Source organism: Crocuta crocuta, unplaced genomic scaffold (genome assembly GCF_008692635.1).
Source record: "Crocuta crocuta isolate KB4526 unplaced genomic scaffold, BGI_CrCroc_1.0 scaffold26, whole genome shotgun sequence".
Classification (NCBI taxonomy): domain Eukaryota; kingdom Metazoa; phylum Chordata; class Mammalia; order Carnivora; family Hyaenidae; genus Crocuta; species Crocuta crocuta.
The window spans coordinates 12,773,786-12,799,679 of record NW_027532249.1 but is presented as its reverse complement, the minus strand read 5'-3'; the positions used below and the strand labels follow the sequence as shown (position 1 = coordinate 12,799,679).

At 41.9% G+C, this 25,894-nt stretch overlaps 1 protein-coding gene across 1 annotated transcript in view; it reads right to left on the bottom strand.

Annotated features, from left to right (window-relative positions):
• Positions 1 to 25,894, bottom strand: part of GREB1L (GREB1 like retinoic acid receptor coactivator) — a 282,191-nt gene that overhangs the window by 22,118 nt on the left and 234,179 nt on the right. Inside the window, exons 21-25 of the mRNA XM_077778190.1 lie at positions 13,360 to 13,493; positions 10,102 to 10,441; positions 5,083 to 5,198; positions 3,952 to 4,196; positions 1 to 501 (exon numbers count right to left, since the gene is read on the bottom strand). The exon at positions 1 to 501 is cut by the window's left edge and continues 74 nt beyond it. Of these exons, the coding sequence (XP_077634316.1) occupies positions 1 to 501; positions 3,952 to 4,196; positions 5,083 to 5,198; positions 10,102 to 10,441; positions 13,360 to 13,493 (1,336 nt within the window). The remainder of the gene's footprint in view (positions 502 to 3,951; positions 4,197 to 5,082; positions 5,199 to 10,101; positions 10,442 to 13,359; positions 13,494 to 25,894) is intronic.

The following is a 25,894-nucleotide window of genomic DNA, read 5'->3' as shown; positions in this document are numbered from 1 at the left end:
CGTGGTGCTGCCGAGCCGACGTCCACTGGCGGTAGTAGAGGGACTGCTCCTCGCTGCTCATGTCCTTGTGCAGCAGCGGCCGCAGGGAGCTCACCCAGGCCACGTCGGCGTGCGGCAGCAGCGATGAGGACGCGGGCGGCTTGCCTCCCCGCTGCGAGCCCAGCAGGCTGTAGGCCGCTTTCGATAGGATCACGATGGGGGGCAGGGCGGCGTGCAGGCCCCTGCAGCTGTGGGGTGGCTGCCCCGGCCACGAGAGAGCCCGGGGTCCCGAGGAGGAGGAGGAGGAGGACGACGGCGGCTTGGAGGTGGTGCTGCTGGCCATCTGGGGGCCCAGGGAATCACACTCCTGCTTCAGAGTCTCCCCGGCTCCCCCTGTGCCTGCGGAGACCCCTTCATCCAGGCCCACGCTGTTGGCGGGGCTCTGGAAGGTGGGGGTCAGCGACAGTTTCTGGGACTTGTCGGCCGTGCTGGAAGAGCTCACCCCGTTCTCCATGATGGAGCCTGAAAGAGGACGGAGAGCACACCCGTGGTCATCAGCGGGACTCGGCTGTTTATTCCCTGGCCCTTCCCTGCACGCACCGCCAGGCTCAACTGCTGGTCTCTATGAGGGCTGCTCCCTCTCCTGGCGCCCTGTGGGTAACTATACCTCCTTCTGTTTTTTTAAATCCTACCCCCAGGTTTGTAAATCGTGTAACGTTATTAAACTCTTCTCTGTTACTTCATTTGGCTATGCCGCCTGATTCATTCCTAGACCAATACAAGCTCTACAGTCAAGTCCTCCAGGGCACTTCCCTCCTCCTGGGGCCCACGGGCCTCACACTTCTGGTTGTGGAGAAGTTCCTCAGGGGGTACCACTTCCATGGATGCCCAAACCAGTGTGGGGAAAGGGCTCTATTGGAAAAGGATGTAAGGCATAATCTATGCTCAGTGAGGTCTTGCTTTCAACCAGAGGTCCCTGTGGATTTGGCCAATTCACTTCGAACAGGTTTTCCCCTCTGATAGATCACCACTCTTTGGTCTGTGGATAAACCAAAAGCTCATACATTCAGGGCTGAAGGCTCTGAGCTGGGGTTGGTGCTCCCTGGCATGTAGGTCATATCCCAACCTTGGGAGATCCTAGAGGCATAGCTGTAACGGGAGGTCATTGCAACTGAGTCACTCCACTTGCTCATCTGACTTTTTTGTCTTTCCATCTTGTATGAGAGCTTGCCTTTCCCCTCACCGCCCTGACCTTTACAGCCTGCACACTGGGGGCAGTGAGCCTACCCAAGGACCCCTAGAGTCCGCCCAAGGTAGAGGGATGTGTGCTCAGTGGAGGGAGCACAGCCCGTAGGTCAGGTTGTCCTCAAAGGGAGGGAAACTCTAAGCAGCAGAAGCCAAGCCATTGCCTTTGTGGTTAACAAGAGCAAGGCCAAGAACATGTGAGCCTTCTGGGGCAGCTCTGCAACTGCAGGGAAAGGAGGCATCTAGTTTTTTTAAATTTTCATTATTTTTATTTTTTTCAAAAATGTTTTATTTATTTTTGAGAGAGAAAAAGTGTGAGTGGGGAAGGGGGCAGAGAAAGAGAGGGAAACACAGAATCTGAAGCAGGCTCCAGGCTCTGAGCTATCAGCACAGAGCCTAACATGGGGCTTGAACTCAGGAATGGCGAGATCATGACCTAGGTCAAAGTCAGACGCTTAACCAACTGAGCCACCCAGGTGCCCTAGGAAGGGGCTGATTAAAGAGCCATGAGAATGATATAAACACCCCCTTGCCTCCCTGTCACTGATGCTGGTATCCAGAAACTTCCAAGTGTGTTATTTCCCCCTCTCTTCTGTTACTCTTTACTATCCTCTAAACCTCTTGGCTTTATTCTGAACTGGTCTTAGAGGAACAACTGGGGAACCTGGAGTGGTGAGGTGAGCGAAGGTGCAGCCCTGACTCCTGGCTGAGGCGAGCAGCTGGGCATGCCCACTGGCACAGTCCTTATGTTCTCTCAGGCTGAGGGCCCCTCTCAAGCCAGAAAGGCCCACAGATGACTGCCTCTTTGATTCCCACAGTCATCCAACAGCAGCTGCCAGAATGAAGAGACACACTCATGCTGCTTTTGACATGAAGTCACGTGTGTGTGTGTGTGTGTGTGTTTGCATGTGTGTATCATGGTGATGGAAGAGAGGAGATATGGGAAAGAGGAATGTTCATGGTAGTCTTCTCTGGTAGAGAGGGGTTTCCATTTCCATTTTTATTTTATTTTTTTAAATGTTTATTTTTGGGGTGCCTGCGTAGCTCAGTCAGTTAAGTGTCTGACTTCAGCTCAGGTCATGATCTCCTGGTTTGTGGGTTCGAGTCCCGTGTCAGGCTCTGTGCTGACNATGCCCACTGGCACAGTCCTTATGTTCTCTCAGGCTGAGGGCCCCTCTCAAGCCAGAAAGGCCCACAGATGACTGCCTCTTTGATTCCCACAGTCATCCAACAGCAGCTGCCAGAATGAAGAGACACACTCATGCTGCTTTTGACATGAAGTCACGTGTGTGTGTGTGTGTGTGTGTTTGCATGTGTGTATCATGGTGATGGAAGAGAGGAGATATGGGAAAGAGGAATGTTCATGGTAGTCTTCTCTGGTAGAGAGGGGTTTCCATTTCCATTTTTATTTTATTTTTTTAAATGTTTATTTTTGGGGTGCCTGCGTAGCTCAGTCAGTTAAGTGTCTGACTTCAGCTCAGGTCATGATCTCCTGGTTTGTGGGTTCGAGTCCCGTGTCAGGCTCTGTGCTGACAGCTTGGAGCCTGAAGCCTGTTTCAGATTCTGTGTCTGCCTCTCCTCTGCTTACATTCTGTCTCTCTCTGTCTCACTCTCAAAAATAAATAAAAAAATAAAGATGAAAAAAAATTTTAAAAACCCAATTGTTTATAAATGTTTTTTATTTTTGAGAGAGAGAGACAGAATGTGAGTGGAGGAGGGGCAGAGAGAGAGGGAGAGACAGAATCTGAGGCAGGCTCTAGGCTCTGAGCTGTCAGCACAGAGCCTGATGCACGGCTCAAACTCACAGGCTGTGAGATCATGACCTGAGCGGAAGTTGGATGCTTAACTGACTGAGCCACCCAGGTACCCCAATTTATTTATTTTTTTAAGTAATCTCCACCCTCAACATAGGGCTCGAATTCATGACCTCGAGATCAAGAGTCATATGCTCTACTGACTGAGCCAGCCAGGTGCCCTGGGGTTTTCATTTTTAACCTTTTCTCCATCCTTTGTTACATTCTCTAAGTTTTCTTTTTTTATATTCTCCAAGTTTTACATATGGAGTTTTGTTACTTTCCTAATCAGAAGAAAATGGAAATAGTGCTGCCTTTGCTGTAATACAATTTCTCAGAAGAAAATTCATGCCAGGCACTGCCACAGGCTGTACAGTAATATTCTGAAGGGGGCAGGCCGGCTGCATGGTGGGTCTGCACAGGCAGTAGTAGCCCCAGAGTAGCCTTTGGTATACAAACATCTGCCATTAACTACTTACAAAAGTCATTCATTCATTCCTTCATTCAAACAGGTAAACACTGTGCCATGTACTGAGCCAATTAGCACAAACCTACAGCTTTCAGATCTAGAAGGAAATGAGAGGGCTTTTGTACAAATACCAGATGTATAATATCCATGAGGTGATTAAGGGTAGAAAAGACTATGGAAGGTGGTGCAGACTAAAGTTGATAATATTTATTTGTTTTACTTAGCTTATTACCAAGCTCCTCATTACATGTTTACCCAGAGGAGAATTTTGTAGCTGTTCAGTAGTTATGTTTTCCAAATATCTCTTGGACAGGGAACTGAGGTCTGGACAGGATGCCCGAGTCACTGAAGACTCCTCTGACAGCCTTGAGGGGTGTGAGGGAATAAATGCCTCTGCCTCCCCCATGTCTATCCGCCTCCTCACTCCTGTCCCTCACCCCGTGAGAGAGAAAAGGAGGCACTGACCTGACGTTCCAGTAACAGCACTACTGTTGCTCTGTGGCCTCTCCAGGTCGATCAGCAGCTCATCAGCGTCGTTCTCACTGGTGGCGGCTCTCTCATGCTCCTTTCCACTAAGGTCCAGGGCAACAGCGGACCCTCGGATGACCTCTTTTGAGACATAGCAGCATGCCAGACCCACCTCCTGCTCCAAGGCTGTGCGAGTTAAATAGCTTGAGTCTATGAGCCGGAGGTCACAGTACTTCAAAGACCTGCATGAAAGTAATGATGTTTTGGGTGAGTCCATCTGACCTTGATTTAAATATCAGCTTTGTCACCTCCTAGCTGTTATGACTTCACAGCAGCCACTTCATTTTCTCCAAATATAAAATAGAATAACAGTGTCTGGCTCAAATGGTTATTGTAAGGAATGAATGGATGGTGCAGGTAAGGCATTTATAGCAATGACTGACACACAGTAAGCATTCAGTTCTGTTCTTATTGTTGTTGCTGCCTTCCTCCTATCTGCAGGCCCTAGATTCTTAAAGGGGTTGGGAACAGCAGATTAAGAGACACTTTATCCAAATTAAAAAAATCCTGTTTTGGGGCAGACGCTTTTCCTTTCTGCCTCTTTGCTTTGATGCATAAACACTTCTCACTGTGGCTATCTTCCATTCCCCAAATTGGTAGGCAATCTCTGGAAAGTCAAAAGAGTCAAGGAAGGTTATTATTTCTAGCCTTTTCCTAGGCTTTCTAGCCTTTTCCTCAGAGATATCTTATATCTTTTATCTCTGAGGAAAATGATTCTCTCATTCTCTCTCCTTGCTAAACAAATGAAATGGTTAAGTGTCAGCCAAGTTTTTTCTTTTTTTTTTTTTTAAATGTTTTATTTATTTCTGAGAGAGAGAGAGCATGGGCAGGGGAGGGTCAGAGAGAGAGGGAAACACAGAATCCTAAACAGGTTCCAGGCCCTGAGCTAGCTGTCAGCACAGAGGCTGACACAGGGCTCAAGCCCATGAACTGTGAGATCATGACCTGAGCCGAAGTCGGATGCTTAACTGACTGAGCCACCCAGGCGCCCCAAGTGTCAGCCAAGTTTTAACCATCAGCTTAGCTGGGTAACTAAGGAAAACTGAGAAATAATTATTCACAATGTACCTGGGAAAGGTTTCTCCAAGAGGATCTTTACCAGTTAATATCACAATACAAGGCAGACCTTCTAAATCTTGGTATGTCCGAGGGGTCCACTCTTCTGGCTCATTTCCTCTCCAGGTCTGTAGAAAGGGACCCATATGATAAAATTAAAACCGCTTATTTAAGTTTCCACCTCTTAAAAGATTTCTAGGTTCACATTTTATATGCATTTGTGCTTCCAAATGACTTCCGGTGTGTGTGTGTGTGTGTGTGTGTGTGTGTGTGTGTGTGTGTGTGTACACTAAATTGCTACTGCAAAGCATAACAAAGCACTCTAGAAGAATGTGGCCTTTAGTTTTATCTCAGTAGGATAAAACAGGAGATCTTGGTATAACATCATGCATTAGCCACACAAGCGAAAAAACATACAATGTGAAATACTCTGCCAGTGATGCAAACCTTACAGAAACCCTGGTTAAACTACCTGACTCAAGGCTTTTACATATATTTTCTTCATATAATGGGCAGACTCTTGGGACTGATTGACTGAAAAAGACAGTTTCAATTATGATCGACAAATAAAACATCTCAACAAAACTCCATGAAAAAAAAAACTCCATGAAAACAGATATTTTCACCAAGAAAATCATCAAGTTAGCTACCCTTGATGGTTATTCCTGTCCCGTCCCCATATTGACTGTCAAAATAGGTGACAAATAATCATTGGCTTGGGGCTCTCAAAAGTCTCTCTCAAGAAGGCTAAAAATATAACCACATCTAGACCAATTAAAAAAACCTGCCCCTTACTTAGAAGAGCAATGCAATTAGTTTATGGTTTCAGAAATAATCTATTAATCATCAACTTCTGATACAGATGAACACATACACATGTATACACAAGTATATATTATCTTTCGTAAATGGAATGTCAGTGAAAAGGAAAATAATCCCACCAACTTGAAAGATGTTCAAAAGTGAAAAGATCTTATAGATTTTTATTTTAGAGCAGAAAGAAAAGAGACTATCTCTTAAGTAGATAAGGTGGTTCCTACTTCTTTTTATAAAGTATCTAGCATCTATGCTTCATAACAGCTTTCTGGCAGGAGTTATTATAGGAAATAGACTGACATTTTTGATAATGTTTTAGGGAAAAAAGAGTAAAAAGTGAGGTATTAAGTAATGTACATAATGTATTTTAAAAATAGACTGGTACTTTCTTTGCTAAACAGAAAAAGAGATAAAAAGAAATTTAATATGCAAGACATAATGTAATAGGATTTGATTAATGATTTGCTGATGTCTAGATAAAACAGTCTTTACAAATAAATATACCCATAATTACTCAAATAAAATATACATAATTCATAAATGGGGAGGCACTCTGACCTCGTTGCCCAGTCTTCTATCATATAGTTGCATACCAGGAGGAAATCAATGGACCTATATAGGTTTAGAAATTTGAGAGGCTTTTCTTGTCTTAGGAAACCAATCTATCAAAAATATATATTAAAAAAACATTCATTTTTGAGAGAGCAAGCATGAGAGGGGGAGGGGCAGAGAGAGACAGATAGGGATAGAAGAGCCAACGCGGGCTCTGTGCTGATAGCAAGCAGTAAGCCTGATGTGGGGCTTGAACTCATGAACCATGAGATCGTGACCTGAGCCAAAGTTGGATGCTACACTGACTGAGCCACTCAGGCACCCCTATCAAAACTATTTTTAATTTTTTTTTTTTTTAATTTCTAGGAGAGAGAGAGAAAGACAGCGTGAGCAGGGGAGGGTCAGAGAGAGAGGGAGTCACAGACTGAAACAGGCTTCAGGCTCTGAGCTGGCAGTCAGCACAGAGCCCGACGCGGGGCTTTAAACCACGAACCATGAGATCATGACCCGAGTGAAAGTCGGACGCTTAACCGACTAAGCCACCCAGGCGCCCCAAAACTATTTTTTTTAATATTAAAAGAAAGGTATCTATAAAAATTCAGTTTTCCATACACTGTCATGTCAAAATAAATAATAACATTATCTGATTTAAAGTAAACAATTTGGGGAATAGGAATCATTTTACTTATAACCCTTGCATTGGACTCATGATATTCCTGACACTGAGGTTCTCCTTGAATGGAATTTCTTCTCCCAGAAACCATCCAGAGGTCATGGTTCCACAACAATGAGATCAAGTTATACTGATGGGATAAGGGATGTTTTCTCTATAAAAATATTTATTTTCAAAAGATTATTAAAGAAATCTCACTTTTACTCTTGACCAATCAGAGCTAGCCAAACCACTACAACATGCTCTTCCATCCTTCAATGATGGCCACAGTTCTTGGAGGGACTGACAATTCCCTCAGGATGATTAAACTGCAGAGCATTTATTTATTTATACTTTTTTCATTTTATTTATTTGAGAGGGAGAGAGAGAGAGAGCAGGGGGGAGGGAGGCAGAGGGAGAGAGAATCGTAAGCATGCTCCATAAACATGAAGCCTGATGTGGGACTCAATCCCACAACCCTGGGATCGTGACCTGAGCCAAAATTAAGAGTTGGCAACTCAATCAACTGAGCCACCCAGGCACCCCTTTACTGTAGAGCACTCAAAATAACACAAATGACTGGGTGGGCACTGAGTTCAAGGGAAAATATGGGGCTCAAGGCTAAAGAAGTCTGAAGAAAGCCTCACAGGCCTTCTGGAGAAACTGGCTTATTTAGATTTATGCCTCGTATCCTTTCAAAATGCTTATCATACTTGTAAGTTAGTCATAATACATAACAGGATAATTAGAAGGAAGCATAAAAATAAGGCCATCCAATGGAAGAAGAGGCAGAGGATGTTACCTGAGGCTACAGATAAAAGGCACACCCACCCACTCATGCCATCCCAACAATGGTAAGGGAGCTTGGTAACTTAGAAATAAATGTAAGCAGAAATTATTTGGCAAGTGGCAGTCTTGCTTAGGATGTGAACATTTCAATGGGAGTGCATATTTTCACTTCCACACAAAGAGAGTATAAATAGGGTGGACTGAGGTAGTTGAGCAGTTTTGAGAATACAGAAATCTCTTTTGTGTACTTTGTGACTGGCAGTTACTCATACAAATTGACAGATAACTGCTCTGAGAATTACTTGGGCCCCCATTCATGTAAGGCATGCTCTCAGAACAGTGCTCACAGAACAGCTGCTGTCTAAAACCCCTGAAGGTGGGGTGCCTGGGTGGCTCAGTTGGTTAAGCGTCTGATGGGATGGGATGGGATTGGACGGGACGGGGCGGGATGGGACGGGACGGGACGGGACGGGACGGGACGGGAAGGGAAGGGAAGGGAAGGCTCATATCCTTTTCCACTATCTCCCTGCAATAAGTGTGTAAGGCTTCACACAGCAGCACTGATTATTTGCCTTTCCAGATTCTTCAATTGTTAGTATCATTCAAATTGTCTCAAGACATACGTCTCAATGAATTATGCTGTAAGAAGAGTTCAGGACTCTCATTTGTTATTCATCCTAGAAATTCTGTGGTCTATAACCATCATTTCAAATTGTGAACACTGGGGCGCCTGGGTGGCTCAGTCGGTTAAGCGTCCAACTTTGGCTCAGGTCATGATCTCATGGTCTGTAGGTATGAGCCCCACATCAGGCTCTGCACTGACAGCTCAGAGCCTGGAGCCTGCTTCAGTTTGTGTCCCAACCCCTCTCGCTCTGTCCCTCCCCAACTTGTGCTCTGTCTCACTCTGTCTTCAAAAAGAAATAAATGTTAAAAAATGTGAACATTATATCTACATATGAAATATAAATTTTGTTACAATTTCCATTAAATATAGGTTTTCTATTTTTAGACNGAGAGAGAGAGAGAGAGAGAATCCCAAGCAGTCTCCATGCTCAGCATGGAGCCTGATGTGGGGTTCGATCCTATGATCCTGGGGTCATGGCTTAAACTGAAATCAAGAGTCAGACATTCAACCAACTGAACCACCTAGGTGCCCTGCAAAATGCTTCATGAACATGAAATTATATCTTCAAATTAGAGCTCTTGGAAATCATATAATCCAACTCTCTCATTTTGCAGATGAGAAACTGAAGCCCAGGGTAAAACTGAAATTCCCCCAAAACTATGTGCTTTCTTTTCATAAAATTTGTGCCAAACTAGATTTTTCTTAACCCAACTTAGCTCAGTATTTAGTGTGCAGCGTGCACATACCATGCCGGTCTAGCTCAGACATACAGTACACTTTGCTTGGTGTCAGACATAGATATATATGCAGTTATTTTATTAAATGCTTCCTAATGGCTAGAACACACTGGATTATAAAAGTCCCCAGAAAAACTTGAGCAGGGCATAAAGGAGGGAGTTAGGTTAGTCGATTTAGGAATTCTGCCCACTGCCTCCATGTCTAACAGGAGGGTTTAGGAGAAGCAGTCAGTCCCACTGCCATGCGAGGGGAGGGTGCCGTGCTCATGCACTAATCCCTCTGTAGTAGGTGTGGAAAAGTCAGACCAGCAAGCCTCAGGGCTGTGTCAAAGCAAGTTCAATGAAACAACAAACTGTTGAAGAATCCACATGCAAGAGAGTGGGGAATAGCTCTATATGAGTACTAAAAATAAAACAAAATACTTTACCGACTCTAGACCTGAGATGATAGGCTAGGTAGACAGAAAAGAATTAGTGAATTGATGGTACCCACAGCGGTCTGAGAGAACAACTTACCTCTTTTTCTGAGAAAACAGGTGGCCGTGCGCTAGATGCATCTTGAACAAGGTCAATAAACATGGGGTCAAATTGGGTCATCTCATTTTTGCACCTGCAGTTGGAGAGCATGGAACACCAACTGCATGCACATGATAAAAAGGGGGCTTGAAAGAATCTTAATAAACTGTCTCCAATTTGGGAAGTGAACATGTCCCTTTGTTTAGTCCTAACCCTGTCATGAAGATCAAATCAACACATGTGCAAAACTCTATTAAACTCAGGCCTCTGAGCAACCTATGTGGGATTTCTAGAAAACAGAAAAAAATCGTATTTCAAAAGAGAGATGTCTGACCATTGCTGACCTTTAATCGTGCCACAAAGTGAGTTGCAACACTGAGTTCAGAGGCAGGGTTCCCAAGGATGATCTCAAAGCGGTACTGCAGCCCCAGCTTGTCGCGCACCTCCTGCAGCCGCTCCTTGGCTAACATCGCCAGCTGCACAGAGGGCACCCTGATAATGAGCATGTGTCCCCGCCCACTCCTGGTTTTTCCTGGGGAGCTGATGAGGTCGTCCATAATGCTGAGGGTTTCTGGTGTGCTGTGGTCGCGGAGTGATGCCATGGTGGTGAGGGCCATCAGAGCCTCTGAGTACTGCTGGATGAGAAGGTAGCAGCGGACGACCATGCTGTGTAGCCTGGGGTACCTTCAACAGAACACAGGGAGCTCGCACTCAGGCAGCAGGACCAGCTGAGACAGCAAGGTCTTTGTGGGAGGAATATAGACCAAGCATGGTGGGAAGGGGTTACTGGTCAATGGTAGGCTTGAGCTCTAGCATGACCTTGGAGCCCACATCTCTAGAAGGAAAATTTGAGCTTTCAATGCCTATGAATCGGAACCTGTTGGGATAGGCACAGCAAGTTAAAGAGGTTTCGAGGTGGTCTAGCAACCCCTAGATTCCCTGAGTGTGGTCTATGGACCAGTAGCAGAGTCCAGTAGCAATACCACCTGGGAGTTTGTTAGAAATGCCAAATTCCCCCACCCCAGATATCTGAATCAGAACTCACATCCTGACAAGATCCCCAGGTAGTTTGTATGCACATTAAATTTTGAGAAGCACTGGTCTATTCAGGTTAATTGTTGACAGAGTCATAATGGATCATCCCTGGATCCTAAACTCTTGTTGGCGGCACTGAGTATGGTGGCATTGTCAGCTTATTTCTCTGATACTTGACTACAGTGAAGAAAATTGAGGCATTAATACGTTTGCAAAATATCAGACATAAATAGAATAATTTTATTACTAATAATTACTCATTTGAGGGTAGCCACTCCACAGACAGCAGTTTATCTTCCAATAAAGATAAACAGTGTCTTCCCATAAACTGTGTCCTAGTGCTGGAGAAAACTTGGAGCTGACTGGGGAAATAGCACCCCCTAGTGGTGTAGCCTCCTATCACCTGAGCAGTGTTTAGTCAAAGGAGCCTGGCAAATAGGGGTGTCCTTGCCTCATCCCAACACCCATTGGTACCCCACCCCCACCCCGCCTGGACTGCCAAGTAAGAGGATCACTTTGTTCACATTGGCACTTTTTACAATTACAGAGCAGGCAGAAAATAAATCTCTTTTTTACGTGTTACTCCTCAGAAAGGCAGGCCTGCTAGCAGTTAAGTACAAATGGGCAAAGAGGATCTTTGCAGGCATGAAGGAGTGCTGGTCAAGAAAGGAGGTGCTGGCAAAATGAGGATGAGCCTGTGAGCTTTCTTTCTGGTTGCCAGCTGGCAGCACATGCAGCTGGGAAGGTCATGGGGTTGTTTGCCTTTGTTCCACTTTATAATTCTATTTAAAGTAAAACAAGTGGTCTGCCAGGCTTGCACATAAAAGCCCAGGGTCAAATACCAATTAGGGTCATCAAATGAATAGCGTGGTTTTGAAGTACTTTAGAGCTGGAGAGGACCGTGGATGGCCTGGTTTTGGCCACTCACCCTCCTCCCAGAAGGAGAGTGAGTTAAGGGGCGAGAGAAACCTGGCTACTTGCCCAAGATCATGCAACCGGTCAGGGACAGAGCTGGGTCTAAATTCATTCAGTCTCTGACAACGTCTTCTTACATTGCAAGGATTTAGTAGATTTGGGAAAAGTGAAGAAATCCTGTGCAAGTTTACTCAATTCTGCGCAAGTTCTTCAAACGCTCAATAAACCATAACTATTATTAGTTTGAGTGACTGGGTTGGAAGAAGTGAGCACACAAGATCCATGTTTAAAGCTTAATGTCTTTTGATGGGCCAGGTAACTTCTACCAAAGTTAGAACACATTGTAACTTTGATCTATAGGCATTTAGATCTCATACTCTGAAAGAAGTTGAATTTAGAAGTGAATAGTATTCACAACCTATTATGTTTGCATTGAACTGTAATTGTTGTTTTGTAAGTATTACCAAAGTTGTAAGAGAAGTTGATGGGATTGACTCTGAATGATGTTACCAGAATGGAGGATGTGTTCCAAACTGGTGGATGAAGCCAGTGGGTGGGAAACACTTAAAAGGGAGACTCATGGGATGATTTTGGAAATGTAAGATCACGTGTGCTATGGAAGGATTAATGTCACAGAGTCAGTTAAGTCTTCTTAAATCCAACAGCTGCAAAAATATAAAATCCTCCTCCAAGGCTGTTCCTTTTCTTGACACAGTATAATAACTCTCTGGATAGGATACATCCCCCGTCCTCATTTTTATTCTCTTTCTTTCTTCTTAGTAAAATTATAGGGCAAGTTGTTAAATAGGTGGCTTATAATCAACTGGAGCCAGTTTGAAGAATGAGAGCTACTAAAAATTATAATGTGTCTCATCAAAAAGAGTCCATCTGCCCCCAACACTGGAAGGTCAGACAGACTATTGCAGTGGAGGGGAGGGAGGGCCCTGTATTAGGTTACGTAAATTCTCATGCCTATGTGATGCTTCAAGTCTATGATTCAAAATCAGAGAGAAAAAAATAGGAAAACTCTTCACTCTTCTGGAGTTTGACCTGGACTTGGGGAACAAAAAGAAAGTAGAAGAGACAGAAAAGTCATGATCTTTAACTCCCAAGGTCAGAGACGAAAGGAGACACACTAGGAACTGAACTCACTTCAATGATTTAATTGCTCATAATTTTTTCCAGTCTATACTCCCAATCTATAAACTAGTAAAGTTTAGTTTTTACTGAGTCATCTAAGGGTACTTGCCTGTGGTGAATAGAGGGGGAAAGAGGGAAAAATGAAAAAGTGTAGTGTATATGGGGGGTTGGAGGGGGAGGCCACAACTCAGAGGAATGGTTTTTAATCAGCAAATCCCTCTGTCCATCTAATCCCCTGGTAGTAGCAGTAAAGCATGCTTGGGAGATGATTCAGGACATGAAAAGTGTTTCTAAGTCCCACTTTGGGTCGCTAGTTTCCTTTGGTTAGTCTTGGATGATCACAGAAAACCTATATGAGTAAAAGGTCATCTTAGGAGAAGCTATTTTTATTCTGCCTTGCATGTCATCTGCACAGCTGGTGCTCCACAAAACTCCCTGTGACAGTGACACAAGAGACTTTCGGCTATTTTAGATACACAAGTATGGCTAAAGTAAAAGCTGAAGGTCCTTACCTTTCCAAGAGCGTGTTCACCATTTTTTCAAAAGTCTCATCACATCTTAAAAGTGGGCTTGTGATTCCCCACTGTAGAGACTTACTATATTCATTTAGGCCGAAGTACAGCTTCTCCTCACAGCTCATGTCCTCCTGATTCAAAACAGAGGAAAATCCAGTGAGGAGATGATACAATGTGTCTTATTCTCTAGGGATGGGGAGAAATCCCTGCAATATATTATTTCCTGGAAGGTTAAAAAATTGTGAACAAGTTTATACCAAACTAAAAAGCTTCTGCACAGCAAAGGAAGCCTCAACAAAATGAAAAGACAACCTATATAGCACAGGAGAAATATTTACAAATCATATATCTGATATGGGGTTAATATCCAAAATATATTTTAAAAACTCACATAACTCAATAGCAAAAAACCCAAACAGTCCAACTTAAAGACAGGCAGAGGAACTGAATAGACATTTTTCTAAAGAAGACATGCACATGGCCAACAGGTATGTAAATAGGTGGTCAATACCACTAATCATCAGGGAAATGCAAATCAGAGTAAGGATCTAATGTATAACAACATGGTGACTATTATACTGAAATATCACTTCACACCTGTTTGATTTTTTTTTTTTTTTTAATTAAGCTCTAGGTCCTACGTCAGGCTTGAACTCACGACCCCAAGATCAGGAATCTCATGCTCAACTGACTGAGTCAGCCAGGCACCCCACCTCATAGCTGTTGGAATGGCTGTTTATCAAAAGGAAAAAAAGATAATAAGTGTTGGCAAGGATGTGGAGAAAAGCGAACCCTCATGCTTTGTTGGTGGGAGTGTAAGCTGGTACAGCCACCATGGGAAACAATACAGAGGTTCCTCAAATAAATTAAAAATTGATCCATTGATCAATAAATACCCACTTCTGGGTATTTATCTAAAGGAAATGAAAATAGGATATAGAAGAGATACATGCACTCCCATGTTCATTAAGCATTATTCACAATAGCCAGGATATGGAAGCATCTGTCTGCCAATGGATAAATGGATAAGAAAGATGTACATGTATATGTCCACACAATGGAATATTATTCAGCCATGAGAAAGAAGGAAATCCTGAAATCTATGACAGATAGACCTTGAGGGCATTAATGCTAAGTGAAGTAACTTAGAGAAAGACAAACGCTGCATGGTCTCACTCATATTAAGGATCTTAAAAAAAAAAGTCACTCATAGAAGCAGAGAGTACAATAGTGGTTGCCAGGGGCTGGCGGGGGGTGGGGGGAATAGGAAGAGGTTGGTAAAAAGGTATAAACTTAGAACTATAAGTTTATACCTTTTTACCAACCTCTTCCTATAATGAATAAGGTCTGAGGATCTAATGTATAATATAATGACTATAGTTGTTAATGCTATAATTGCCATTTGCTAAGAGAGTAGAAATTAAATGTTCTCACTAAAAATACACATAAATATGTTTATATTTATATATAAATATGTGAGGTAATGGATGTATTAATTAACTAGAAGGAAGGAGTCCTTTCACAATGTATATGTATAAGTGTATCAAATCATCACAATGTACACTTTAAAAATCTTACAAAAAATTTACAAAATTTTAAATTACAAAAAATGAGAACTTAGAAAAAAATGAGAGAGAGAGAGGAATAGATAAATCAAGAAATAGACTCTTAAGTATAGAGAACAAACTGGTGGTTGCTAGAGGGAAGGTGAAATTCACCATTTCTTCCACACCTTTTCTTGCCAAGACCACTATTTATGTATTTGTTAATTTGAACCTGAATGATCAGAAAAGCCAGATGACTCCTCTCCCCTTTTTTTTTTTTTTAAAGTTTAAAGAGAGAGAGAGAGAGTGCAAGCAGGAGAGGAGCAGAGAGAGAGAGAATCCCAAGCAGGTTCTGCACTGCCAGGGCAGAGCCCAATGCAGGACTTGAGCTCATAAACCATGAGATCATGACCTGAGCTAAAGTTGGATGTTTAGACTGAGCCACCCAGGCACCACAACTGATCTATTTTTAATCACTTTCATTTGACTTCTATCATTAATAAACTGCCTTAGAATGCAACCTCTTTGCATCTCCTAAAGTTGAACATATGTGTTCATTCCCACATATACACCTGATAAAAATACATACCTGTGTCTACTAAAAGGCATGTGCTAGAATGTTTATGGCAGCACTATTGAAATAAATGAATGTAATGGATAAATGAATTGTGGTGCTCACCCAGTGTAATCTATATACAACAATAAAAATGTTTTATGACTCATGCAAAATAAAGAAGAATATCACAAATGATGCTGAGTAAAAGAAGCTATATACAAAAGAATGCATACTGCATGATTCCATTTATATCAAGCTCAAAACTGGGCAAACCAAATGTAGGGTGGAAGAGGCCAAAAGACTGTTACCCTTTGGAGGGTAGTGCCTGTCTTCTGGGATAGTGGTAACGTTCTATTTCCTCATTTTGGGTGCTGATTCTAAAGGTGCTTTCAGTTTGTGAAAATTCATTATGTTGTACATTACATTGTTAGTATAAAAATAAAAGAAATATGTACATTCTGATAATAAAATTGACTCTTGAACAACATAAGTTTGAACTGCATAGGTCCCCTTACACAGGGTTTTGTTTTGTTTTGTTTTCTGAAGAAAGCTTTATTGTTTCCATTTGGTTCAGAGCTTGGTGGAGGACTTCAGGGGGTTTAAAAAGCTGCCTAGTGGCTGCAGGGAGAGGCTCAGGCAGAAGTCCTGACATCCGGTGGGATGCACCGGATGTCATCCCTCAAAAGCCATTGAGCTCCAAAGGCTCCTGGTTATCATGCTTGAAAATGAGCCTTTTGAAGAGATACTCATCCAGCCTAGCTTTGGGGGCCAGTGAGTCAGGTGGTTGTCTAACTTCTTGATGAGTTTCACCTCCTCATCTAGGAAGTGGTTATCCAGGAAGTCACAGAGATGGGAATTTGTGTGGGCAGAACTCAGAACATACAGATCCAGAAGGGCCTGCTCCAGATTCTTCTCCAGGACCATGCAGTCCAGGATTTTACCCCACTCATCTTGACAGGGCTTCTCCACACCCTGGAAAAGGGCATGGCTGCCATGCTGATTTTGTATCTTTAAGAGGCTCTTGGCCCTCTAGAGCCACATGGTCAAGGTTGGAATAGAAGCCCAGAGACACATAGGTGTTGGACCCCTGCAGATACATGTTGACCAGGAAGTTGAAGGCAGTCTCCACCTTGGAGGAATCATTCTGACAAATCCAGGAACTCGTGTTTGATTGGCAATAAGGAGCTAAACTCAAAAACTGGTGTTAGCTACTACTGGAGGCAGAGGGTGGTAAGAAGATGGTTCTGGAGGTTGCAATTGGAAAAGAGGTTGGAGGGTGGGTGGAGGCAGGAAGAAAGGGCATCCCTGGGTCTGTTATGTCTAAACGCTGATGAAACAAGAAACAGATCTGCAGGATTGGCAGTCCTTCTACCTATATGCAGATTTTTCACAGTACAGTACTATGAATGTAGTTTCTCTTCCTTATGATTGCCTTTTTTTTCTTAGTATATTGTCAAGTTGGTTTCCATATAACACCCAGTGCTCATCCCAAAAGTGCCCTCCTCCATGCCCATCACCCCCCTTCCTCTCTTCCCCACCCCTATCAGCCCTCAATTTGTTCTCAGCACTCAAGAGTCTCTCATGGTTTGCCTACCTCCCTCTCCCCAGCTACTTTTCCCCTTCTTATTCCCCATGGTCCTGTTAAATTCCTCCTAATCCACCTATACGTGCAAACATATGGTATCTGTCCTTCTCTGCCTGACTTATTTCATTCAGCGTAACACCCTCAAGTTCCATCCATGTTGCTACAAATGGCCAGATTTCATTCTTTCTCATTGCCATGTAGTATTCCATTGTATAGATAAACCACATCTTCTTGATCCACTTATCAGTTGATGGACTATTAGGCTCTTTCCATGTTTTGGCTATTGTTGAGAGTGCTGCTATGAACATTGGGTATATGTGCCCCCATGGATCAGCAATCCTGTATCCCTTGGGTAAATTCCTAGCAGTGCTATTGCTGGGTCATAGGGGAGTTCTATAGTTAATTTTTTGAGGAACCTCCACTCTGTTTCCCAGAGGGGCTCCGCCAGTTTACATTCCCATCAATAGTGCAGGAGGGTGCTTGTTTCTCCACATCCTCACCAGCATCTAGAGTCTCCTGATTTGTTCATTTTAGCCACTCTGACCAGCATGAAGTGGTATCTCCATGTGGTTCTTGATTTGTATTTCCCTGATGATGAGTGATGCTGAGCATCATTTCATGTGTCTGTTTAGCCATCTGGATGTCCTCTTTGGACAAGTGTCAGTTCATGTCTTCTGCCCATTACTTCACTGGATTATTTGTTTTTTGGTGGAGTTTAGTGAGTTCCTTATAGATTTTGGATACTAGCCCTTTATCGGATATGTCATTTACAACTATCTTTTCCCATTCTGTCAGTTGCCTATTAGTTTTACTGATTGTTTCCTTTGCCATGCAGAAGCTTTTTATCTTCATAAGGTCCCAATAGTTCATTTTTGCTCTTGATTCCCTTGCCTTTGGGAATGTGTCAAGTAAGAAATTGCTGAGGTTGAGGTCAAGGAGGTTGTTTCCTGCTTTCTCCTCTAAGGTTTTGATGGTTTCCTGTCTCACGTTCAGGTCCCTTATCCATTTTGAGTTTATTTTTGTGTATGGTGTGAGAAAATGATCTAGTTTCATTATTCTGCATGTTGCTGTCGAGTTCTCCCAGCACCATCTGTTAAAGAGGCTTTTTTCCATTGGATACTCTTTCCTGCTTCGTCAAAGATTAGTTGGCCATATATTTGTGTCCAATTCTGAGTTCTCTCTTCTATTCCATTAGTCTATGTGTCTGTTTTTGTGCCACCTTATGGTTTTCTTAATGTTTTCTTTTCTCTAGCCTACTTTATTGTAATAATACATTATATAATAATACATTATATGACAACATAACATACAAAATAGGTGTTAAGTGACTGTTTGTGTTATTGGTAAGGCTTCCGGTCAACAGCAAGCCATTAGTAGTCAAGTTTTGGAAGGGTCAAAATTATATGTGAATTTTCAACTGAGCAGGGGTGGGTGCTTCTGAACCCTGTGTTGTTCAAGACTCAACCATATTTTTAATAATACTATGCCCTTATGAAAAAATCATTAATGTCTTTGTAATAAGTGTAAACTTTGCCAGCCTAGGAATTCAAGCCTCCATGTGTATATTTCCAAGTTTCTTTTCATTCTCCTTGTATTCTCTGAAAAATCCCTTTGTTTCCTCCTCTGTGGTGCTGCCTGAGTATTCTGCTGCCAGAAGAGCCCATGCATCAGTCTGTCTGCTCCTTCCTTCCTCTCTTGTAAGGCCCATCTGCTGTGCTCTTTCCATATGGCCTTTCCTAATGCTCTCAAATAGATGGGACTTCTCCCTCTTTTCGATCCCCAGAGCATTTTGATCTTTTAAAATTGTCTTATTCCAGGGGGTGCTTGGGTGACTCAGTTGGTTAAGCTTCTGACTTCAGCTCAGGTCCTGATCTCATAGTTCGTAGGCTACCTACTGACAGCCCAAAGCCTGGAACCTGTTTCAGATTGTGTCTTCCTCTCTCTCTGCTCCTCCTCCACTCACACTCTGTCTCTCTTTGTCTCTCAAAAATAAATAAATGTTAAATTTTTAAAAATTTTATAAAATGGTCTTATTCCAGTCTATTGTTTTGTAAATAAAAATTGTATATATTTGGGGTACCTGGGTGACTCAGTTGGTTAAGTGGCCGACTTTGGCTTAGGTCATGATCTCACAGTTTGTGAGTTCAAGCCCTGTATCAGGCTTTGTGCTGATAGCTCAGAGCCTGGAGCCTGCTTAGGATTTTGTGTCTCCCTCTCTGTCGGTTCCACCTCTGCTTGTACTCAGTCTCTGTCTCTCAAAAATTAATAAACATTAAAAATATTGCATATATTCAAGGTATACAACTTGATATTTTTTCTTTCTTGAAATTGATATATAATTGACATGTAACACTGCATTAGTTTTCAGGGGTACAACATAATGATTCTATTTATGTACAGGCATACCTTGGAGATTTGAGGGTTTGTTTCTAGACTACCACAATAAACAGGTATTACAATCAAATTAGTCAAATGAATTTTTTGGTTTCTCTCTACATACAAAAGTTATGTGTACACTGTATTGTAGTCTATTAAGTGTACAATAGCATTATGTCTAAAAAAGCAATGTAAATGCCTTAATTAAAAGATACTTTATTGCTTAAAAATGCTAACATCATCTGAACTTCCAGCAAATCATAATCTTTTTGCCAGTGGAGGGTCTTGCCTTGATGTTGATGGTTGCTGACTGATTTGGGTAGTGGTTGTTGAAGGCTGGGGTGGCTGTGGCAATTTCTTAACACAAGACAACAATGAAATTTGCTGCATTGAATGACTCTTTCCTTCATGAGTGGTTTCTCTTTAGCAAGTGATGCTGTTTGATAGCATTTTGCCCACAGTAGAACTTCTTTCAAAATTGGAGTCAATCCTCTCAAACCCTGCCGCTTCTTTATCAACTAAGTTCATGTAATATTCTAAATCCTTTGTTGTCATTTCAACAATCTCCACAGCATCTTCACCAGGAGTAGTTTCCTTCTTAAGAAACCACTTCCTTTGCTCACCCATCAGAAGCAACTCCTCATCCATGCAATTTTTATCATGAGATTGCAACATTTCATTCTCATCTTCAGGCTCCACTTTTAAATTTAGTTCTCTTGTTATTTCCACCACATCTGTAGTGACTTTCTCCACTGAAGTCTTGAACCCCTCAAAGTCATCCACAGGGGTTGAAATCAACTTCTTCCAAACTCCTGGTAATGTTGATATTTTGACTTCTTCCCATGAATCATGAGTGCTCTTAATCACCTAGAATGGTGAATCCTTTCCAGAATGTTTTCAACTAACTTTGCCCATATCCATCAGAGGAATCACTGTCTATGGCAACTCTAGCCTTATGAAATGTGTTTTCCTAAATTATAAGAAGTTACTCCTTGACCCATGGGCTGCAAAATGGATGTTGTGTTAGTAGTCATGAAAACCACATTCATCTCATTGTACATCTCCATCAGAGCTCTTAGGTTACCAATATGCATTGTCAACGAGCAGTAATATTTTGAAAGGAATCTTTTTTTTTCTGAGCAGTAGGTCTCATCAGTGGGCTTAAAATATTCAGTCAACCATCTTGTAAACTGATGTGCTGTCAACCAGGCTTTGTTGTTCCATTTATAGAACACAGACAGAGTAGATTTAGCATGATTCTTCAGGGCCCTAGGATTTTCAGAATGGTCAATGAGCACTGGCTTCAACTTCAAGTCACCAGCTGCAGTAGGCCCTAACAAGAGAGTCAGCCTGTACTTTGAAGTTTGAAGCCAGGCATTGACTTCTCTCTAGCTATGAAGTCCTAGAAGGCATCTTCTTCCAATTGATGGCTGTTCCATCCACATTGAAAGTTTGTTTCATGTAGCCTTCATTGATAATCTTCTAGATCTTTTGTATAGCTTGATGCAGCTTCTATATCAGCACTTGCTGTTGTACCCTGCACTGTGATGTTATGCAGAAGAATTTTTTTTCCCCTAAAACTTTATGATCTAACTTCTGTTAGCTTCCAATTTTTCTTCTGCAGCTTCCTCACCTCTCTCAGTCTTCCCAGAATTGGAGAGAGCTAGGGCATTGGTCTGCATTAGGCTTTGGCTTAAGGGAATGTTGTGGCTGATATGATCTTCTATCCAGATCACTCAAACTTTCTCCATATCAGCAATAGGGCTGCTTTACTTTCTTATCATTCATGTGTTCACTGGGTTAGCACTTTTTTTGAGAAAGAGAGAAATAGAGAGAGAGAGAGAGAGCAAGAGCCAGCGATAGGAAGGGGCAGAGGAGGAGGGAAAGAGAATCTTAAGCAGTCTCCATGTCCAGCACAGAGCCCAGTGCAGGGCTTGATCTCATGACCCTGAGATTGGGAACTGAACTGAAATCAAGAGTCAGATGCTTAACTGACTAAGCCCACCAGGTGCCCCTGGGTTAGCACTTTTAATTTCCTTCAAGAACTTTTCCTTTGTATTCATAACACGGCTGTTTGGAGCAAGAGGCCTAGCTTTCAGCCTGTGTCAGCTTTTGACTTGCCTTCTTCACTAAACTTAATCATGTTTAGCTTTTGATTTAAAGTGAGAGATGTACAACTCTTCCCATTGCTTGAACACTTAGAGGCCATTGTACGATTATTGATTGGCCTAATGGTAATATTGTTGTGTACCCAGGAATAGGGAGGCCTGTGGCAAGGGAGAGAGAGGGGAATGGCCAATTGGAGCAGTTAGAACACACATTTATCAATTAAGTTCACATTCTTACATGGGTGTGGTTTGTGGCACTGCAAAACAATTACAATAGTAACATCAAAGATCAATGATTATAGATCACCATAACAAGCATATAACAAATACAACAAGTTATTATAACAAGTATAATAATAATGAAAAAATTTGAAATATTGTAAGAATTACCAACATGTGACAGAGAGACACAAAGTGAGCAAATGTTGTTCGAAAAAATGGCACCAATAGACTTCCTTGATGCAGGATCACCACAAATCTTCATTTTGTAAAAATGAAATATCTGCAAAGTATAATAAAGCAAAGCACAACAAAACAAGGTATGCCTATATATGTGTGCTATATATATATGTATATAAATGATCACCACAGGAAGTCCTGTTAATATCCGTCAGCACATACAGTTACTATTCTTTTTTCTGGTGATGTGAACTTCTAAGGCTTACTCTCTTTGCAACTTTAAAATATACCATACAGTATTAACTATAGTCATCATGTGGTACATTACATCTCCAGGACTTACTTATTTTATAACTGAATGTTTGTATCTTTTGATCCCATTTACCCATTTCATCCACTGCCTACCCTTGCCTCTGGCAAATACTGATCTCTTTTCTCTATGTATATCTTATTCTACTTTTTTTTTTTCTTTTTTATTTCTAGAAGAGAGAGAGAGAGAGAGAGAGAGAGCGTGAGCAGGGGAGGGTCAGAGAGAGAGGGAGTCACAGACTGGAACAGGCTCCAGGCTCTGAGCTGGCAGTCAGCACAGAGCCCGAAGCGGGGCTCGAACCCACGAACCGTGAGATCATGACCTAAGCGAAAGTCGGACGCTTGACCGACTAAGCCACCCAGGCGCCCCTATCTTATTCTACTTTGGATAATAGTGACTTTGATATGTACTTTGCTTTCTCCTTTACTTTTATTTTATTTATTTATTTTTAAATGTTTATTTATTTTTGAAAGAGAGAGACAGAGAGACAAGAAGAGGAGGGGCAGAGAGAGTGGGAGACACAGAATCTGAAGCAGGCTCCAGGCTCTGACCTGTCAACACAGAGCCTGACATGGGGTTCCAACTCACCAACCATGAGATCATGACCTGAGCCAAAGTAGGACGCCTAACTGACTGAGCCACCCAGGGGCCCCTTTGCTTTCTCTTTTAAATGGTCAGTTCCCTTTGTGTTCTTGGAAAGATCTAACATAAGCCCACAAGTGCTCACTATTTTTTAAATTGAATTACTCTGCTTTTCTCAATTTTTTCTTTTTGAGGATGTTGGTTTCAGGATAACAAAAGGAGGTTAATGGTTAGGAGCTTCTCCCTAATGTGTAAGGGTGTTGTTGAACTTAGATTCAAGTTCAAAGTTTTTATCTTTTTTCTATGTTGATCTCAATTTCACAGTGATGATTTAATTTTTTTTTTTTAAATTTTAGAGAGAGAATGCAAGTGGCAAAGAGAGGTAAAGGGAGAGAGGGAGAGAATTCCAAGCATTTTCCACACTCAATGTGGAGCCCAACATGGGGCTCCATCCCATGACCCTGGGATCATGACCTGAGCTGAAATCAAGAGTCAGATGCTCAACTGACTGAGCCAAGGCACCTCATAGGGATGATTTTTTTTTAATGTGTTTTTTTTTTTTTGAGAGAGAGAGAGAGCAAGCATGAGCAGGGGAGGGCCTGGGGGAGGGGTTGGGGACAGAGGATCCAAAACTGGCTCTGTGCTGACAGAGGCAAGCCCGATATGGTGCTCAGACCCACAAACCATGAGATCATGACCTGCGCCAAAGTCAGATACTCAACTGATGAGCCACTCAGGCGTCTCTGAATAAATGTTATTCTTATGTAAGACATATCTGGCATCTTTTACTTAAACATGCTTATTGTAAAATATCTATTATGTTTAATATTTTTTAATTTTTAATTTTTTAAAGTTTATTTAATTTGAGAGAGAAAGAGTGCACAAGTAAGGGAGGGACAGAGAGAGAGGGAGAGAGAAAGAATCCCTAGCAGGCTCCACATTGTTAGCACAGAGCCTGTTGTGGGGCTTTAACCCATGAACCATGAGACCATGATCCAAGCAGAAACCAAGAGTCAAACTCTCAACTGACTCAGCCACCCAGGCATCCCCGCCATGTTTAATATTTTTTAAGCAAAGGATCTACTGCTTAATGGCTCATCTTCCTTTGTTTTTTATGAAACACTTTTTTCTTTTCTTTGGTAGTATATTTATCATACACTGTATAGGTCATAGAAAATATTTTCCAGGTGTTAGGGATTGGAGCGCCACCCTCCCAAATACAGTCTTGAATATGTATAACCTTAAGAGGGTGCTTTCAACACATTAAGTATTACTGAGTAATTTAAAGTAACACTATCATAATCTTCTGTTTTAACCAAAAGTCTTAGAACTGATGACAAGAAAAAAAATCCAGTGGTTGGAGGAACACGAGCATAATTTATAGTCACACAGATCATTAAGACTGAAGCATGACAGAGAAGCCATTCAAAAGGATAATATATTTCCAACTCTCAGATTGAAAATAATGGTTTAAAGGCACAAAGATAATCCAGACTACTGGTGACTGTATAAGATAATATCACATTTGGGGGGGGNGGATGGACTATTTTGTATCTGTATGATAACCTCAAATAGAACAACATAATTAGATTTATTTTGGACACTACTCACTAGTTTTTAGTCTTATAATAATTGTAATCACATGGAACTTTTAGGAGATAAAGCTTTATGCTATATTTTTAAACTCTTGTGCTATTTTACAAAGCCATGACTGTATTTTATTACAATATTCTGCTCCCTGGGGAACTGAGAATAATGACTACGTATCAGATAGCAGAACAGAGACTCACCATGTTGTCCAGTTGTATCCAGTGAACCTCATTGCTGGAGCTGATTCGAGACTGTTGAGTCTGTAGTGTGTACGGGAAGGAGCTAACCTGGAGCACCAGCAGGTTGAAAGCTTCCAGAACTTCTCTGCAGTTAATGACTCTATCAGCCAATCCATGACTAGGTTCACCATGTGACAAAGAGCCCGAAATGACACTGCAGAAATATTGAAAGTCACGTTAATAATTTAACAGATTAGATTCAGAAACAGACATCAAAATGGAGATAATGTTTTAGTTTTTATTTTTCTAGTTTTTTTAAATTGTGAACAGGAGTAGAGGCAACCAACATTTAATTTGAAGGAGTAACAATTATACTCCTTCTTACCACTTCAGACAGATTTCAAAGATATTTTTTTCCCCTTTTTCAGTCTGCCCCTGATATACCTCCAAGTGTCACTCAGTTCTACAGGCCAAGGATATCTAAATACGTAGTTGAGATGGATCACTTTGGTCTGAAAGCTCATCTGAATGAGTTTCTCCATCAAAACATGATGCTTGTAACTGTGCAATCATCAGTACCCCAGAGAGGCCCCCAAACTGAAAGGGATCCCCCCTTGTGTTAATGCCACTATTCTTCCTCTGTTGAGGATGTTAGACTATGAGGAGGTTGCAGAAGGGCCTCCTACCCCTCAGCATGAATGAAGGAAATTTTTATATCTGAATCATTTTCAATTATGTTCAATTTGAATGTACCAGGTTGCTATGCAGCCTCAAAACCACATATGTTTTTTTGTCAAAGAAATAATCTCAGTGCCATGGGGAATTAAATATACAGAGATCCGATACACATCCTCAGAGCTACTACTCCAAACTTTCAAAGATAAGGAATATCAGGTCACTGAGCTATTTCTGCTCATAGAACATTAGGAGCAACTGAAGAGCATCTGGGCAAAGTCTGTTTCCTTGTTTCCTTGTTTCCTTCCTTCCTTCCTTCCTCCCTCCCTCCCTTCGCTCCCTCTCTCCTTCCTTCCTTCCTTCCCTCTCTTCCTTCCCTCCCTCCTTCCTTCCTTCTAAATCTAACATCATATTTATACATACATATGACTCTAGAGTTCAGACTATGGAGTGCCAAAAACATTCTGGCTTTAGAACAAGTGCTTTTGCAATTCTGACATTTCTACAACACACTCCAAATCTTTCATATTCTCAACCTCAGTGCATTCTGATGAAAGGAAAATCTATAAACATCTATGATGCCTGAACTTGCCTTTTAAACTCATAGGATCAAAGATATCTCCTAACA